Consider the following 19,110-nt stretch of genomic DNA (forward strand, 5'->3'; position numbering starts at 1 on the left):
GCATTTTAATTCAATGTCGTGTAATTTTACCTATACCTGCTTAATCTCTAATTATTTTAAATACATGACCAGCAGCCCTGTGGTCTGTGAAATTTCTTCCAGGTGAAATTGTTTCTTGAATTCAGGAAGTTTAATGTTTTCAATGGTTTGAAAAGTTCCACATCCTTTATGTAGCACCTTTCCCTCAGGTGCTATATAATGCTTTTATGTATTCTGTTTGAGTTTATAATGAGTGGCTTAATGAATTCTGTAGCTCACTTGGTAATGGTTTTCTAGAATATAGAGACCTCAATGTTGAAGATTAAGAAGTACTAGAAAAAAATATGAATAACATTATAGAATGTAGAAAACAATGCCACCTGTAGAAGAACTTTTAACCAACAAAAGTGTTATACTTCCATAATGCTTTATGAATATAGATATCTCTAATAAGTAGGAAAGATATACTTATTACAGCCATGATGGAAGAATTGTATATGTATTTCTTCTATTACTGGGAAATTACTTCTAAAGGATATAAATATGAGAATTGTTGAGCTAGCATATTGAAAATTGCTAGTACAGAGTGCAGCAGGCAGGCCAGTCTGCTTGGAGCAGCCTCATCAGTGTGATGGGTAGGCCAGGCCACAGGGAGAAGACTTTGCAGAACATTTTCTGCTTCAGTCTGCCAAGAGATACCTTCGAAGTGCAGCAGAAGGGACAGGCCATTGGGAGAAGCCTCAGCAGTGCAGTAGACCATGGCAACAGCAGTGACATCAGGAATTATCAGCAAGAAAATCTGGGACAGCATGAAAAGACTGAACCTAAGAATAATAAAAATTGAAGGAGAAGAATCCCAATTCTAAAACAAAGAAAATATATTCAGCAAAATCATAGAAGGAAACTTCCCCCAACCTAAAGACAGACATGCCTATGAAAATACTAGAAGCTTACAAAACACAAAATAGACTGGACAAAAAAAGTTCATTTGCAACATAATAATCAAAACATTAAACATACAGAATAAAGAAAGATTATTGAGAACTACAACTGAAAAGGCCAAGTAACATATAAAGGCAGATCTATCAGAATTATACTCCACTTCTTAATGGAAACAATGAAAGACAGAAAGTCCTGGCATTATGAACAAACTAAGAAACCATGGATGCCAGCCCAGACTACAATATCCAGAAAAACTTTTAATCAGTATAGACAGAGACACAAGATATTCCATGACAAACCCAGATTTAATCAGTATCTACCCGCAAATACTGCTCTACTGAAAGTACTAGAAAGAAAACTCCAATACAAGGCAGTTAGCAATAACCACAAAGACATAGGCAATAGATAATCCCATACCAGAAAATCCCAAAGAATAGAAACACACATACACACACACACACACACACACACACACACACACCACCACCACCACCACCACCACCACCAACAACAACAACAACAACAACAACAACAACAACAAAGACAAAAATAACAGGAACTAGCAATCACTGGCCATTAATATCCTGTAATATCAATGGACTCAATTTGCCTATAAGAAGATGTAGACTAACAGATTGGGTATGAACACAGAGCCCATCTTTCTGCGACATACAAGAAACATACCTCAACATTAAAGACAGACATTACCTCAGAGTAAAAGTTTCGGAAATATTTTCCAATCAAATGTACCTATGAAACAAGCTGGTGCAGCTATCCTAATATATAACAAAGTAGACTTCAAACTAAATTAGTTAAAAGATATGAAGACGATCATCTCATATTCATCACAGGAAAAATCCATCAAGATGAAGTCTCAGTTCTATGCTGCAAATATAAGGGCACAGCCATTTGCAAATGAAACACTACTGAGCTTAAATCACGCAACAGACCCCACACACTGATAATGGGAGACTTCACCACTGACTTTTGGACCACTTGAGAAGTCTGTCAGTCAGAAACTTACCAGAGAAATAAAGGAACTAACAGATGTTATGACTCAAAAGGGCTTAAGAGATATCAGTAGAACATTTCACAGAAACCCAAAAGAATATAACTTCTCCTAAACCAAACAAGTGACCTGTATGACAAGAACTATTAATACTTGAAAGAAATAGAAGAAGACAACAGAAAATGGAAAGATCTACCATGCAACCGTGATTGTGTTCCTTGCCTTCTATCTTGTTTGAAACAGAATATCTTGTTTCTACTGTGTATTTCACGTTGTCTGTAGGTTTGCAGGAAGTGTTCTGTTTCCACTTTCTATGGCACCATGTTACAGTTGCATGCTACCATGGCTAGTTTTATGTGGACACTGAGGATCAAAACTCATACCACACATTTGCACCAAAAATATTTCTCCACTTAGAAATGTTCCTAGTCCATTATTTCTACTTCTAAACCAAGATTAGTATAGTGCTTGCAGAATTTTAGCAAGTAAATTATCAAGTAGAAATTGAGGCAAAATTGATGCCTCCTATTTATATCCCCCTGAAGTATTTTTTTTTTGTTGTGGAGTGTGTAGTTTGCCTTGTTATTTTCAAAACAAGGTGACTAGTTTCTGCTTTCATTAAGAATTTGAAATTAAACCAGCTGGACTGAAAAAGACCAAGCGTAGGAACAAACTAGTCCCTCTGAATATGGTTGACAATTACATGGCTAGGGAAGACTGAGGGATCACTGGCAGTGGAAGCACAATTTATCCTACTGCCTGTAATGGCTTTTTGGGAACCTATTCTCTTGCTCAGCCTAGATATAGTAGGCAGGGCCTTGGACCTTCCCCAAAGCAATGGGTCTTACCCTCTCTGAGGAGTGGATAGTGGTAGTGGGGAGGTAGGTGGAGGGAAAGGGAGGAGGGGAAGGAGTGGAAACTTGGATCCATGTATAATGTAAAAAGGCAGTTTGTTCTCTTTTTTAAAAAAAATGAAAAAATATCTTTTTTGAATCGATGTATATTTGACAATTTAATATTATTTTCTGTGTATGTCTTAGGGGAAGGAGCATAATATGCAATATTTATTTAGTTTTTGTTTAACCATTTATAAAATAATGTTTAAGGTAGACTATGAATTACCAGAAAATAAAATTTTGTATTTTGTATTTTTGCATAACAGGTTCATAGAAGTTACTCAAAACTCATATGATTTGTTTGTCATTCTAGATTTAAGGGACAACCTGGTTTTCCATTTTCAGATGAAGATTAACATGAAGGCCTTTCTGTGCCATGCCCAGTGCTAGAAGTCTGTGATGTGGACATACAGAGGAAATGTGTGCCAATGGTGATTATTACATACGCCGCCCCAATCCTTTCTGGGAAACCCTGGTTTGCTGAATCTACAGCTATATGCAATGAACAAATACGATATATATTTGCCCCTTCCCGAGTGGAAATAAAAGAATAATTTTCTTCAGCATTTATCTATGCCAGTTTGTAGTATTTACTTATTTTAACATCTCTGGACTCATTTAGATCTCTAAAGCATTTTCGTAGAAATATGTGTACAGGGCATGTAATGATAAAAGACATTTTACAAACATATCTAACCTGATATTAAACAAAATTATCATCATCTGGAAAGTAGCAGTTATCAAGTGTCTATTAATATGTTTTTCTCTAGCATTTGAAGGAATAAGAGGTGTGTTATGTGTAGGATAGCAAGTAAACCATACATAGGAAGGGCAACCTTTAGTCACATTGTTTCTTCAGTGATCTAGACACTGAACTATCCTTGTGGGAGGGTTCACAGGTGATGAGGGTAAACCAGTTTTTATGGATCATGAAGATTCCAATGAAGGAAAACCTAGGAGGGACAATTTGTGTGCGTCTTTGCTTGGAAAACATGAATCAATAACCTTTGAGAAATACGTCTAACCAATAATAATATGCTTTGTATGCCATGTGCCCCAATTTAGTGATGTGCATTAAATGTGGAGCCCAGTGTGTTCCCAGGAAAAGAAATAGACTTACTCATGTATGGGGTCCTTTATTTAGACTCTTACAATGGTCAATTCAGAGGATTAGGAAATGATAGAAAAGACATTAAAAACTCAGAAAAGCTTAGGGAGGCATTTGACTTGTAAATTATAGACCTTAGTTTGATCTCCTGAACTAATATCATATCACTATTGTACTAGTATATACTAATATTATATCAGAACTCATATTTTGCCATTACAATTTCTAATGGAGCACCTTTTTCTCCATTGTGTGATTGATACTGTATGGAGATTCTTTACATGCATCTCCTTAGATATGGGATTTTATCGTTATTTCTACGTCTGAGTCAAATCCCTTATGTTACGTGTGGTAGGCAGTTTACAAATAATTGATTTAAAAATCAAAATGAGATTGCTAGTAGTAATTTCATCTTCTCAAGTCATATGTCCTCACAGAGTATATAGCCTGGCTTCTTCATTTTAAGACAGATAAAACAGTTTTTTTTATTGAGAAACTATACTAGAGAGAAGAGATTGTTTCCTTGCTTTTTTGATGGATGCATGTTTCATCATCTGAATCTACATTTCCTGTGAGGTTTCAGGGAAAGGAGAAATACTTTACTGTTGTTTTATTTGCAGGTTGAAAATATTGTTTATGAAAGTAAGAATGACTGTCTCTATGCCTTACCAAAAAATGAAAAAATATGTATTTCCAAACTAATATCAGAGTCATAGAAATGACTTCTTCTAGAAACAGAATAATCAAATGCAGTATGAAATGCTTTTCTGTCTTTGCACTTTTCCTGGTCATGCTAACTTTCCATTTTCTGATGAATATTAATGTATGATGACTTTTGTTGGACACCTTGAGGGATGGCCAATGGACAGTGCTGGAGGAGACCGCTCACATGCCAATGACTTGAATTTGTCACTTCTGTTCAGTAGCAATTCAGTCTGGAATTGCTACAAAACTTGAAAGAAATAAAAAACAAACAAACAAAGAAAACTCTGTCCCATTCTGAAAATAAATAAAAAACACTTGCTTTAATATTTGTCAGTGTCAGTATATTAATTGAATGCTTTGTCTTCTTCTGATTCATTATGACCATACAGGGATTTGCCAGGAAGTTTATATCCAAAGAAAATAACAGTCACTTAATACACAGTTTTTACAGAACATGAGTAGGTAGAGTTTACATCCTTGATGAGTTGCAATTATCAAGTATTTCTTAATATGTGTTTCTCCATCTTAAGGAATGAAGAAACACACTTTATGTAGTCTGAGAAATAGGTGTACATAAGGAGAAGATGGACCAATACATCTGGGCTCCTGTCCAGAGTCTTGGGGACCAAAGTTCCAAGGTTTAGATATACAGGGTGTGGTATGTGAGGGTTCAAGGAGGTGACAGATGAACTTGCCTGAGATCATGAGATCTCAAACCACAGTAGAATGTAGAGGGTGAAAAGTTGATTGTGCTCTTTTTGGGTATGTTCCTATTTGTGGTTTGAGAATAAAAGAAATTTTTCAGAATATACTCTGCTTAGAGTCCAACATCTGCCTCTCCATAGCCTACTCTGATGAAGGGAATGGGAGACTTTCAGAGAGGTAGGAGGCTTTAGGAGGTGGCCCATTGTTCCCTGGACACTATTTGATCAATGGTCATGAAGAAATGAGTGAGCCAACCTATTTTTCTCTATATCTTCATTGACTTTGGCCCCCATATATTACTGTTGAAATCAGAGGTCAATTACATCAGGATTGAAGAATAATAAATGGTTAAATTTGTTATAAAACTATCAGATAATACTTGATGAAGACATAATGTTAAATAAATATTGATTCTGTTAACTTTCACCTTCCCAATTAGAAGCCTGACAAATTTAGTAAAAACTATGAACAAACTGGGCTGTGGTGGCACATGCCTTTAATCCCAGCAGAGAAAAATGTATAGCTCAATAAAATCAATTTTAAAAAATTAAATTAAAAAATGCTGAACAAATAAAAAACTTTGCTCTTGAAACAAAGTTTTGTAAATGTATTATTTTTCTGAGAAATCAGCCAACTTTATTTCTTAATTAAAAAATAGGAAGCAATATCTGAAACACAGAAAGACAAGTTTTATGTCTTAAATACCTATCAGGTTGCAAAAATACACCAAACATTCTCAGCAATATATACACACATTCATACAAACATATATTCATATATATACAAATATATGTTAATCAAGATAAAGGCTCAAAGTATGGCTTTATTTTCTTTTGTCCTCTTTTGAGCCATTGGCTGCATATAATCTTATTAATGAATTTGATGGTGACTCAGTAAAACAATCAAACCATGATTTAGGGGACATAGTTAACCACGACTTTGTAAGCTTTAATCATGATTCAGCAGTAAATCAAACCACAACACTGAAAAAACACCAACTATGACCCAGGAATAGAATAAAAAATGACTCAGAACAGTAGTCAAACAACAGTAAGTATAAATGACCCAGCATAATATTGAACCACAGTTCATCACAATAGCAAACTATGCTTCTACATAGTGAAAGACAGCTCAATAAAATAGACTTTGGATTGGTGTCGTGATTAGTGTTAAGACTGTGAGTTAGTCATTGGGTAGAAACTTGGTGTAATATTAAGTTCATAATTAGTCCTGGATTATAGGTTTAGTTTAAGGGTAGGGTTTTTGTTTAAGATTAGAGATTAGGATTTAGGGTGATGGTGAAGAGTTAGAGCTAGACTTAGATATTGAGATTAGGGTAAGAGCTAAAATAATGGTTAAGAATTACAGTTAAGGTTATGAGTGGGTTAGAGACCATTGTTAGGGTTATGTTGAAAGGTTAGCGTTTATCAGTTTAGAGTTAGTAATTCCTGCCCAGTGCTTAGTGTTAGGATTAAGGCTCAATCTCTAGTCCCTGTTTAATCAAAATGGACATAATTTCAGCACTGGACAAACTGAGATACTGTGATTCCTAGGCCTCACTGGATAGTTATTCTAGTATACTCAGTGAATTATAGGCCATTTTAACACCTTCTTTAAAAATAATAAAATTCTTATCATTTATTATAGGAATATTATTAATGCAATAATATAAATTATACTCATATACAATATTATAAATATTGGATAGCCAAGTAATTAAATATATGAGAACAAAATTAGATAGAGATTAATTTTAAAATTACATATGTTTTATTTATTTATTGTTTATTTATTTATTTATTTACTACATCCTGGTTTCAGTTTTCCCTTGAAGTTTCTAGATTTGTTTTATATGATGCGTATGAGAGTTTTTCCTTCACGTAGGTACACCTACAGACATGCAATACCCACAGAAGTCTGAGGCAGGCATCCTGTTCCCAGAATATGCAAGAACAACAAGAGTTTATTTTGTAAATTTTTCATTTATTCTATGTCGATATGGAAATATTAATCCATTCATTTTCCTGTCCATTCATATATATCCTCTGTTCTTGCAACCTCTCCCACAAATTAATATAAAAGCTAAAATAAGGGGGGGGGGAAGGAAAATCTCATCATGGAAGCTGAAGTGTGACACAGTGAACCACATAGTATACTCTTTATTCCATATATCTTTACTTGCAAATGTTCACGGCAAAGAGTCATTAGTCTGGTCTGAGGCCTCTGTTTCTGCTTTACTATGAATACTGGGTTCTCATTTGGACTCCTCTTACAAATCCTGTTGTTGCCCTCTGTTATGGAAATCCTGCAGCTTTGGGTCAAGGCTATGAGCTGGCCCACCCCAAAATCCACTCCATTATTAAGAAGTGCTCTTAATTGCTTACTCATTGATCCTCTACTGACTTAAATATTTTAAAAGCAAAATAAGTATAAAATGTAGTAGAAGAGAAAGTAAAACAGAAAAAAATAAAGAAAGAAAAGAGTACGAGATTGGAAAAAAATGGCAGGATTGAGTAGGTTTATTTCTAGGACTGCTAATATTAAGTCTTCTAGTGGTGTGGTTAGTGAGCTAAGGTTACATTCTCTTGTGATTCACAACAGTCAAGTTTTTTCTACTTGAGTGTGGGCTAGGCAGGCCAGGGGTCATTTTTCAGCCTAATCTTGACTGCATTTGTAATTTATTAAAACACAACCTGCTGAGTCCTATTGTGAGGGACTTGGCTAGAATATTTGAAACAGAAGGATCTACCATAAACACAGGTGGTACTTTCTGGTGGCATCTCAGACTAAAGAAATTGAAAGAAGGAATTATTTTTTGGCCTGGTTCTTTAGATCTCACTGTGTGCTCAAAAGTCCTGCCAAAACTGTTGATCATCTTTGCAGCAAGAAAGGACTTTTTAAAAAAAAAAAATCTCACATCAACTGTGAAAGATTCAGATTCAGGAGACCAGGATCTCCCTCTTGCTCCAGCCTCAGGCTTTTCTCAGGGTGGCAGCCGGTGCCTCCTCAGTCCCAAGAGAGATGCAGAACATGGCCTATGGAGTTTAAGACAGAAGAACAGTCTCTTTTGGAGTCAGTTTTGTGATATTTTTGATTAAGAATCTATGGAAGTTGGGCGGTACTGGCACATGCCTTGAATTCTAGCATTCAGGAGGCAGAGGCAGGGAGATCACTGTAAGTTTAAGGCAAGCCTGGTCTACAAGAGCTAGTTATAGGACAGGCTTCAAAGCAACACAGTGAAACCCTATCTCAAAAACCAAGTAAATAAATAGATTACAAAAAATAAGAATTTATATCTGATTAGCTGATTAGCTGGCACTGAAGAATTAGCTGTAATTCACAAAACCAGCACACTGAGAATTCTTCTTGAATGTGTTTCCCCAGGGTCAGCATCCAGGAGTTATGGTCTGGAGGGAGTTAAGACTGCATCTCAAACTGGAAGCTGAACTTGATAATGTGTAGGAATCTATCACGTGGTTCTATTCTTGGAAGTATGAAAACTGAAGACTTAAAGGATTGTGAAGAACAGCTAACACTTGGCATCATGTGACAGATTCAGAGTCCCTGAGAAGAGGACACGAGACCATCAGAAGTGTCGCCTCAGATTCATGGTAGGCCTCCAGCATAAAGGTGATGCCAGGACAGTGAACTGATTCAAAGACAGTGGCAGGTGCAGAGTGGAGTTTTGTTGACTCCACGAGATAAGCACAGTGTGTATTGATGTGAAAGAGAGGGAAGAGTGGAGCTGTACAGACCTAAACAGAGAACTCTCAACAGAGGAATCTAAAGTGGCTGAAAGACACTTAAGGAAATGTTCAACATCCTTAGCCATCAGAGAAATGCAAATCAAAACAACTCCGAGATTCCATCTTACACCTGTAAGAATGGCCAAGATCAAAACACTGATCAAAACACTGATGACAACTTATGCTGGACAGGTTGTGGGGTAAAGGGAATACTTCCGCATTGCTGGTGAGTGCGCAACCTGGTACAGTTGCTTTGGATATCAATCTGGGGATTTCTCAGAAGATTGGGAAACCACCTACCTCAAGACCCAGTAATAACACTTTTGGGTATATACCCAAAGCATGCTCAATCATACCACAAGGGCATGTGCTCAACTATGTTTATAACATCATTGTTTGTCATAGCCAGAACCTGGAAACAACCTAAGTGCCCCTCGTCCGAAGAATGGATAAAGAAAATGTGGTACATTCACACAATAGAGTGCTAAACAACAGAAAAAGTAATGATAACTTGAAATTTGCAGGCAAATGAATGGATCTAGAAAACATCATATTGACTGACGTAACCCAGACCCAGAAAGACAAATACCATATGTACTTACTCATAAGTGGCCTTTAGACATAAAGCAATTCACAATAATTCACAACCCCAGAGAACCTAGATAACAAAGAGAAGCCTAAGAGAGACTTACATGGTTCTATTCTACATGGGAAGTAGAAAAATACAAAATCTCCTGAATAAATTGTGAGCATGATGATCATAGGAGAGGGTAGAAGGGAAGGGGAGATGAACAGAGGGAAATGGAGAAAAATATATAGCTCAATAAAAAATAATCTTAAAAGATTGGATGTTATTTTGTATTAATAGTAATATGAGATTTTAGGGACATGTCAGTGGTCATGTCAGGGGAGCAGCAGATGGCAATTGACTTTAAGGGTATGGCCCACCAGGAAAGAAAACCCTGATGGGTGAATCTCGAATAGGTAAGACCCTAAGAGCCTTGGCCCCAGAATGTTTCTTGCTGATGTATATCTTTGCATGTTTGCCATTGCCACTTTTCTTGGTATCTGGAATTATATAAATGGGCAGGGGGAGAATCCCACTGCCCTTAATGCAGTATGATCATCTCTTAGAAATATCCCAGTCTACAGGATATTTTTACCTGTGGATTGTTATGAAGACGATTTCCTCCTAAGTTGTACAGTTTAACTGAAGCCATGATTTTATACAATAAGAGTGCTATTTTCTGACTGAGCCCCACATTGGAGCACTGGACTGAGCTCCCAAGGTCCTGATGAGGAGCAGAAGGAGAGAGAACATGAGAAAGAAAGTCAGGAATGTGAGGGGTGCGTTCACTCATGGAGACAGTGGGACAGAACTAATGGGAGATCACCAACTCCAGTTGGAATGGGACTGATGGATCATGCGACCAAACCCGTCTCTCTGAATGTGGCCAACAGCGGGGGCTGACTGAGAAGCAAAGGACAATGGCGCTGGGCTCTGATTCTTCTGCATGGATGGGCTCTGTGGGAGCCTTCACAGCTTGGTCGATCACCTTCCTGGACCTGGGGGGAGTTGGGAGGACCTTGGTCTTAACATAGAGTAGGGAACCCTGATGGCTCCTTGGCCTGGAGAGGGAGGGAGGGGAGGTATGGGTGGAGGGGAGGGGAGGGAAGGGGGAGGAGGAGGGGAGGGAAGGGGGAGGAGGAGGGGAGGACATGGAAATTTTTAAATATAAAAAAATAAACCATGAAAAAAAAGAGTGCTATTTTCAATAGAATTTTGATGATTGAGGGTTTTTAGTACATATAGTAAGAAATTATGATAGGGGTTAGTTTAGTAGGAAAATTAACATAGGTAAAGGTAGGATAAAATGTTATCTGGGCCTCTGATGAAGAAGAGTATGCAGAGGATAAAAACAAAACAAGAAAGTGTCACACAACTAGAACACATGAGTTTCTGTTGAGGAGACAGGTAAACTGTGGCTTAGGTTATCATTTCTAAAATTGATTGAGTCACAGTAACCTAGCTAGTTTAAATTCTTCTTAATATTGGGAAATGTTTGCACAGGCTGCAGAGCACATCCTAATTAAAATAAAGCTTTGGCAATCTGAGGATTTAAAATAGAGCCAACTGGTTCTTTTTCTTATACAGAAGTTTATATTTATGATTCCTATAGGATTGCTCTTGAGATAAGTATTAAAGTGATTGATCCTTTCCTTGTAACTGCAAAATGCAGTGTACCAGCAAAAGAACTGTCTGAGAAAGAACCATGCTTTCTCACCCTCTGTTAATTAATAACAAATTGCTTGGACATGAATATATGTGGGCTCTAGGAACAAATTGTTTTTCACGTGTAATACAAAAAAATGTTTAATCAAGTAAGGGATATGGAAAACATGCTGCTATTCACTTGCATTCATTGTAATTTTTATATTGCTTGAAAGATTTTGCTGGGGTATATAACCTGCAAGGGAAAAATGAAGTGATTTAGAAGGAAAACATCAAGAATGAGAGAAAGAAATCAGGAAAAATAAATTCAGAATACATAGAAGAATAAAGAAAAGTCAGAAGGAAATTATCAAGAGAGTGAGTGTATCTTTTCCTTATCCCTTCAGATTAAAAGTCTTAGTACACTGACACTCCAGATTCCCTCTGAGCTATCCTTTGCTGAAGGCTGGTCTTCAAGTCAGTGATAGGAACAAATAAACAAGGAAATGTTGTAGCTGAATACTGATGGGATTGTGTGTCAAGCTGATAAACGATCTTTGAGCTGGTTACTTTTTTTGTCAACTTGTCTACAGAAATTAGAGTTACCTGAGAGAAGGAAACCTCCATCAAAAAATTGTCTCCATGAGATTAGCCTGTGAGAATGTTTGTAGAATATTTTGTTGATCTCTAGTTGATGAAGACACTGAGAAGTTATATCTGGATTAAATAAGAAAGGTAACTGAGCAAGTTGTAAGTAGTGCCAAAAATTCATTCCTGTGTCAATTCCTCTGTTTAGATTTCTGCTTTGACTTCTCTCACTTAGTATATATATATATATATATATATATATATATATATATATATAGAGAGAGAGAGAGAGAGAGAGAGAGAGAGAGACAGAGAGAGAGAGAGAGAGAGAATATAAATCCTTTCTTCCCCAAGTAGTTTTTGGTCAGTGTTTTATCAGAGAAACCATAGTAAACTAGGCTAGGTCACGACAAAATAGACGATTGCCTGCTATGTAAGAGCCATTCTTGCATCAAATTCTTGCCTTGGATTCAAGGTTTTCTAAAACTGTGGGCTTCTCACGTAGCTTTAGATGAACATACTGATGGTATCAATGCTATTTGGTTTATTTTGATGTCTAATTTACCATCCATGAGTGGGAAGGCGGAGGTTGGAACTGTGGCTGTTTCTTCATTCTTTTCATCTGTCCTGCCACATCACTGTACACTTCTCTCTGTTCAGAAAATACTCTGTCCTTCACCTAGACTCTTCTCATTCACACAGTTACATTGAAGTAGAATCTAGTCCAACTTCTTACAATAGAAAGGTAGCATATTTCTTCCAAAGTACTTAAAAGGCAAGGTAAAAAATTTAATGTATTTTGTCTACTTTAATCCTTTAACAAATACTCCTTATATTCTCTTTCAGATTTGATCACCATGTCATTGCAGTCTATATTATTCTGTTGTAAGAGAGTGTAGTAAATTATAAAGGATGGAGATTTGTTTCTTACAGTTATAAAGGGCAGAAAAAAAAACAAATAGATGGGATAGTTTCTGACACAGGATTACAAGCTGTGTCTATGAAAGGAGAAAGGCACAAAAGATCCTTGAGAAGAGAGAAAGATCTTGGAATGTGGAAAAGCAAGTCTTTCTATTACTGACATTAATTTATTCATGAGGTTGGAGTCCTCATGCACTAGAAATGTCTTGTGAGGCCTCAACTCAACACTGCTGCATTTGGGAATAACTAGTCCCTGTACAGTTTTCACGGGTGGGGACGTTTTTCAAATGAACAGTAACGACAGAAAATTATCTACTTGAAAATGAGTTTCTTAGATTGGATTATGCGATAGGGGCTGGGTAGTGCAAGAATGGGTGGGTGCTGCTGGAGAGGTTGAAAGCAGTAGTTGCTCAGTCCACAAAGCTCAAGGGAACCAGTCTCAGACTGGCACTGAAGACCTGCAGGACTCATGGAGTACCCATGCAGGAGGACTGAATAAAAAGAGGTTTCACCATCAGTGAAGGAGAGCAACAGCAGCAACAAAAGATGGATAGAGGCACTCACCAGCAAGGACAGCAGGCATGCAGAAAAGGTAGCCTTTTCAAGTTGTTAAATATGAGACCATCATGGAAGATGCCATACAGTCCAGGCAGGTCCAGGCAGTTCTGTTTTCATCAGCTAACTCTCCTTGGAAATGCCCTTACATACCTGCCCATAGCTATATCTCTTCTGTAGGTTCAGTAAAGTTGAAGATCAAATTAAGTATCACCGCTTTATATTCATACTTCAACAGCATTCCCTGGGTGTCATCCTTCCCATCTTCACACGGGCACCATTTCCATTTCATGATAATAATCTTATCTTGGTTAAACAACAACTCAAAAGTTCAAAGACCAACATATCACCCTATACAAATGATGTGAGAGTAAAATTTTAAACAAGATTTAAACTTCCTGGTTTCTGACATTAGTTAACAAATGGCATGCTTTCATAATGCAATGCTGAGAGATATAGGGCAGACATGCTCTAATTAGAAAAATCAAGCATTCGGAAAGAGAAAGTGACCCCATGTCCAAGCATTGACAAGAAAAACACATCAAAGCATAATGAAGAACATGTTTTGTAACCTAAACACATTAAGGTAGTCACTGTGTCCACCTCCCAAAGACAGGAAAAAAGAGTTTCTGCTACTCTTTCCAAACGGGACAGTACAGAATTTCAATGAGACACTGAGGTTTGGGGACTCTCTTTACAGTCCTATGCTGGATAAGTCATAGAGACTCAATTCTATGAAGACATGGTTTTGTTGTTTCTAAGCATTCTGAGTGTTTACAAGCATTAAGCACACTTTAGAATATTAATTTTACTTTTGGAATTTTGTTAGGACCTTTATTGTAAACGGTTATAATTTTTTCTTTTCTTTCTTGTTTAAATTGTAGAGTCCCTAAAAGTTGATCATCAAACAGCTACAGAGACTTTCTGCTTGTGATTGAAAACCTGGAAAAAAGAGCTGTCATCCTAGTAGCTACTCAACTATCAAACAAAATCTCTTAATGGCAGTTTAACTTATTAGAACAATATATTGTGATCACTCTGAGAACAGTTCAGGTCCAAGACCTACTACAGCTGAATTCATGACTCTTCACCAGAAAGTCTTTGCTCAGTGACCACCAATGAAGATGTCTGCACTGTCTCAAGCAACATATGCCTTACAGGCAGAAAAATGAAGGCAAAAGAGTAGTCAGGCACCATGTTCCTCAGATACAAAAAGTATTCTTTTCTTTAGAATAGCAAATTCAAACTTTTTTGGATGCCAAGCATCCAGATATTCTAAAGCTAAGAGCTGTGGTGCTAGCTGGCCCTAATTGCTGCTTTATTTAACTTCTGTTTAAGAGTTAGTGTTTCATATTTTTATTTTTAATTAAAAAATTACTTCCCTTTTATATTTCTTTCTTGGGCCTCCCATGTACCTTCTTTTATATTGATAGCTATCTTTTTTTGTCATTAGTATTTTATATATAGTATATATTACATTTTATATATCTTTCACATATTTACATAGACAAATACACAAATACAATCTATTGAATCCATTTTGATGCTTATGAATATGTGGTTTCAGGATTGACAGCTTTCTATGGGATAACAAGTTAGTAATGGGGCTAATCCCTGGGAGAGGCTCATTCTGCCTTTCTCTGTAGTTGTTAGTTGTCTGTATCTTTGTCTGGGGAAGACTGCTATGGGATTTTCCCCCTTCTATGTTAGCATGTCTATCGCTATTGCCATTGTTAAGTCTTGTTAGTGCAGTCATTTCTGAATTAATCATAAAAAGAAAATTGAGACTTCATCAACTAGCAGGTATAGACCCACCAGAGATCATAGTGCCTTTTACTACTGATGGAATTAAAAAGTTTTGGGATGACAATGAACCCCAGCAAAGAGTTTGTTCTAATTTTCTGGGAGAAATTTATAGCAATTATCCCAAAAGCAATAGAATTAACTTCGTAAAGAGAACTACTTGGATTCTTCCCCAAATTGTAATGTGACACACCATTAACTGGAGCCTGTACATTTTATACTGATGCAAATAAATCAGGAAAGGAAGGTTACAAATCAGAATAAAATAAGGTGAAACTAACACTTATAATTCTGTCCAAAAGGCAGAATTATGTGCTATTCTCATAGTACTAAGGGATTTTTTTTTTATTTTTTCAAGGTTTTCTGTTTTTATTGATTTTATTGAGCTATACATTTTTCTCTACTCACCTTGCTTCCTCTCCCCTCCCCTTCTACCTTCTCCCATGCTCTCCATGCTCCCAATTTACTTAGGAGATCTTGTCTTTTTCTAATTCCCAAGAAGATTAGATCCATGTATGTCTCCCTTAGGGTCTTCATTGTTGTTTATGTTCTCTGGGATTGTGATTTGTAGGCTGATTTTCTTTACTTTTTGTCTTAAGTCACTTATAAGAGAGTACATATGGTATTTGTCTTTCTAGGTCTTGGTTACCTTAGATGTTTTCTAGATCCATCCATTTGCCTACAAATTTCAAGATGTCATTTTTTTTTTCTGCTGTGTAGTATACCATTGTGTAAATATATAACATTTTCCTTATCCATTCTTCAGTTGAGGGGCATTTAAGTTGTTTCCAGGTTCTGGCTATGACAAACATTGCAGCTATAAACATAGTTGAGCACACATCCTTTTGGTAACATTGAGCATGTTTTGGGTGTGCACCCAAAAGTGGTATTGCTTGGTCTTGAGGAAGGTTGTTTCCTAATTTTCTGAGAACTAACCATACTGATATCCAAAGGGGCTGTACCCATTTGCACTCCCACCAGCAATGCACAAGTGTTCCCTTTACCGCACATCCTCTCCAGCAGAAGTTGTCATCTGTGTCTTTGATCTTCGCCATTCTTACAGGTGTACGATGGAATCTGAGAGTTGTTTTGATTTTCATTTCTCTGATTACTAATGTTGTTTATGTAAACTATCACATCAGCAGATAGTGAGAGTTTGACTTCTTTTCTAATTTGTATCCTCTTACTCTCCTTTTGGTGTCTTATTGCTCTAGCTAGTACCTCAAGACCTATATTGGATAGATATGGAGAGAATGGACAACCTTGGTTTTGTTCCAAATTTTAATGAGATTGTTTTGAGTTTCTCTCCACTTAGTTTGACGTTGGCTGTTGGCTTGCTGTATATGCTGTATATTGCCTTTATTAGGTTTAGGCATGTTTCTTGTATCCCTGCTCTCTCCAAGACCTTTATCATGAAGGGATGTTATATTTTGTCGAATGATTTTGCAGCATCTAATGAGATGATTATGTGGTTTTAATTCTTCAATTTGTTTATATGGTGGATTACATTGACAGATTTTTGTATGTTGAACCATCCCCGCATCTTTGGGATGAAGCCGACTTGATCATGGTGGATTATTTTTCTAATGTGTTCTTGAATTTGAAATGACAGTATTTTTTTAGTATTAAGTATTTTTGCATTAATACTCATGAGTGAGATTGGTCTGTAATGTCTTTATGTGGTTTGGGTATCAGGGTAATTGTAGCCTCATAAAAAGAGTTTGGCAATGTTCCTTCTGTTTCTATTGTGTGAAACAATTTGAGGAGTATTGGTATTAGTTCTTCATTGAAAAGCTTGTAGAATTCTGAGCTGAAACCATCTGGTCCTGGGCTTTTTTTTTTGGTTGGGAGACTTTTGATGACTGTTTCTATTTCTTTAGCAGTTATAGGTTTATTTAAATTACTTATCTTATCTTGATTTAATTTTGGTAGTTACATTTATCCAGAAATATGTCCATTTCCTGCAAGTTATCCAATTATGTGGATTATAGTTTTTGAAATATGACCTGATGATTCCCTGTATTTCCTCCAGGTCTGTTGTTAGTCTCCTGTTTCATTTCTGATTTTATTCATTTGGATATTCTCTCTCTGCCTTTTGGTTAGTTTGGATAAAGGTTTGTCTATTCTGTTGATTTTCTCAAAGAACCAACTCTTTGTCTCATTGATTCTTTGCATTGCTTTTTTTGTTTCTATTTTTTTTATATCAGCTCTCAATTTGATTATTTCCTGCCATCTAGTTCTTTTATGTGTGTTTGCTTCTTTTTGTTCTAAAGTTTCAAATGTTCTGCTAATTCACTAGTGTGGGATTTTTTCCAGCTTCTTTATTTACACATTTAGTGCAATGAACTTTCCTCTTAATATTGCTTAATATTAATACCCATAAATTTGGGTATGTTTTGAGGTCATTTTCACTGAATTTTAGGAAGTCTTTAATTTCTTCTTTTATTTCTTCCTTGACTTATGTATATTTCAGGTGAGCATTGTTTAATTTCATGTGTGTTGGCTTTCTGGAATTAGTGTTGTTGTTGAATTCTAATATTAAGCCATGGTGATCCAATAAGCTACATGACGTTATTCCAGTTTTTTGTTTCTGTTGAGGTATGTTTTGTTATCTAGTATGTGATCAGTTTTTGAGACTGTGATTTGTCTCTAGTGCATGTACTGGCTTTTGGGTATCCTAGTTTATTTGGATGCACACCTTCCTAAGCCTGGATGGAGGGGAAAGGGCCTTGGACTTCCCACAGGGTAGGGTACCCTGTCCTCTCTTAGGACTGGAGGGGGGAGGGTGAGTAGGGGGAACAGGAGGAAAATGGGAGGAGGGGAGGAAGTGGAAATTTTGAATAGTATTATTTATAAAGCAATAAAATATAAAAAAATTAAAAAATTTAATAACTAAAAAAAGAACCTCTCAATATAGTGACTGATTGATGATAAACAGAAAGAGTTGTTTTGCATATAGAAATTGCTGAATTTATACCAAATGATACAGAATTGACTTCATTATTCATTCAGGTTCAAGACATAATCAGAAATAGGCTTTGTCCCATATACATAACACTCACTCGATCCTATTTGGGTCTGCCAGTTCCTCAAGCACAAGGTAATGCAAAAATTGATCAGTTATTGATTGGAAGTATGTTCAAGGCATCAGAATTTCATAAAAACTTTATGTCAATAGCAAAGGTTTAAAGAAAGAGTTTCCTGTTACATGGCAACAAGCTACTTATTCTTTCTATAACCAAATACCATTACCTGCAGGAAGAAACCCAAAGGGTACTCAAAGGAATGAGATCTGGCAGATGGATGTGTTCCACTTTACAAAATTTGGAAAATTAAAATATGTACACTACACCATTGACACTTATTCAGGTCTTCAATGGGCAACTGCCTTGAGCTCAGAAAAGACTGATTCAGTAATCACACATTTAATAGAAGTTATGGCCATCATGGGTATACTTGCACAAATAAAGACAGACAAAGGTCCAGTATATGTGTCTAAGAAAATAAAACAGGTTTTTTTGCTTATAATATAAAGCATATCACAGATATACCAAAGAATCCTACAGATCACATAGGTATAGAAAGATCAAATCAAACTATAAAAGATATGCTAAACAATCAGAAAGGGATGGAAAATACCCACAGAAATGGATTGCATAATGCTTTATTAACATTGAATTTTCCTAACGCTAATGAAAAAGGAACAACAGCAACAGAGAGACAATGGATAATTAAAAAAAACTCCTCAATTAAATCAGTCAGTATATTTCAAGGATGTGTTGACCTCACAATGGAAACCAGAAGATGGGCTAAGTTTGGGAAGGGGTTTTGTTCTTGTTTCCACAGGAGAAGAGAAACTACGAATACCCTACCCTCAAGATGAATAAAGATTTGCTTTGAAAAAAATAAAAATTTGTGAGAAAGAGAAATGACAGCTCATT

The 19,110-nt window shown here is 36.3% G+C and overlaps 1 protein-coding gene across 2 annotated transcripts in view; it reads left to right on the plus strand.

Moving 5' to 3' along the window:
• Positions 1–19,110, plus strand: part of LOC119817583 (aldo-keto reductase family 1 member C21-like) — a 65,051-nt gene that overhangs the window by 13,458 nt on the left and 32,483 nt on the right. The window contains exon 7 of one of the 2 annotated variants that reach the window (XM_038334905.2): positions 3,140–4,965. The exons of the other annotated variant lie outside the window; for it this stretch is intronic. Within the exon in view, the coding sequence (XP_038190833.1) occupies positions 3,140–3,182 (43 nt within the window). The 3' untranslated portion in view covers positions 3,183–4,965. Of the gene's footprint in view, positions 1–3,139; positions 4,966–19,110 lie in introns of those variants that run through there. 2 annotated transcript variants of the gene reach the window in all.

Source organism: Arvicola amphibius, chromosome 6 (assembly GCF_903992535.2).
Source record: "Arvicola amphibius chromosome 6, mArvAmp1.2, whole genome shotgun sequence".
Lineage (NCBI taxonomy): Eukaryota > Metazoa > Chordata > Mammalia > Rodentia > Cricetidae > Arvicola > Arvicola amphibius.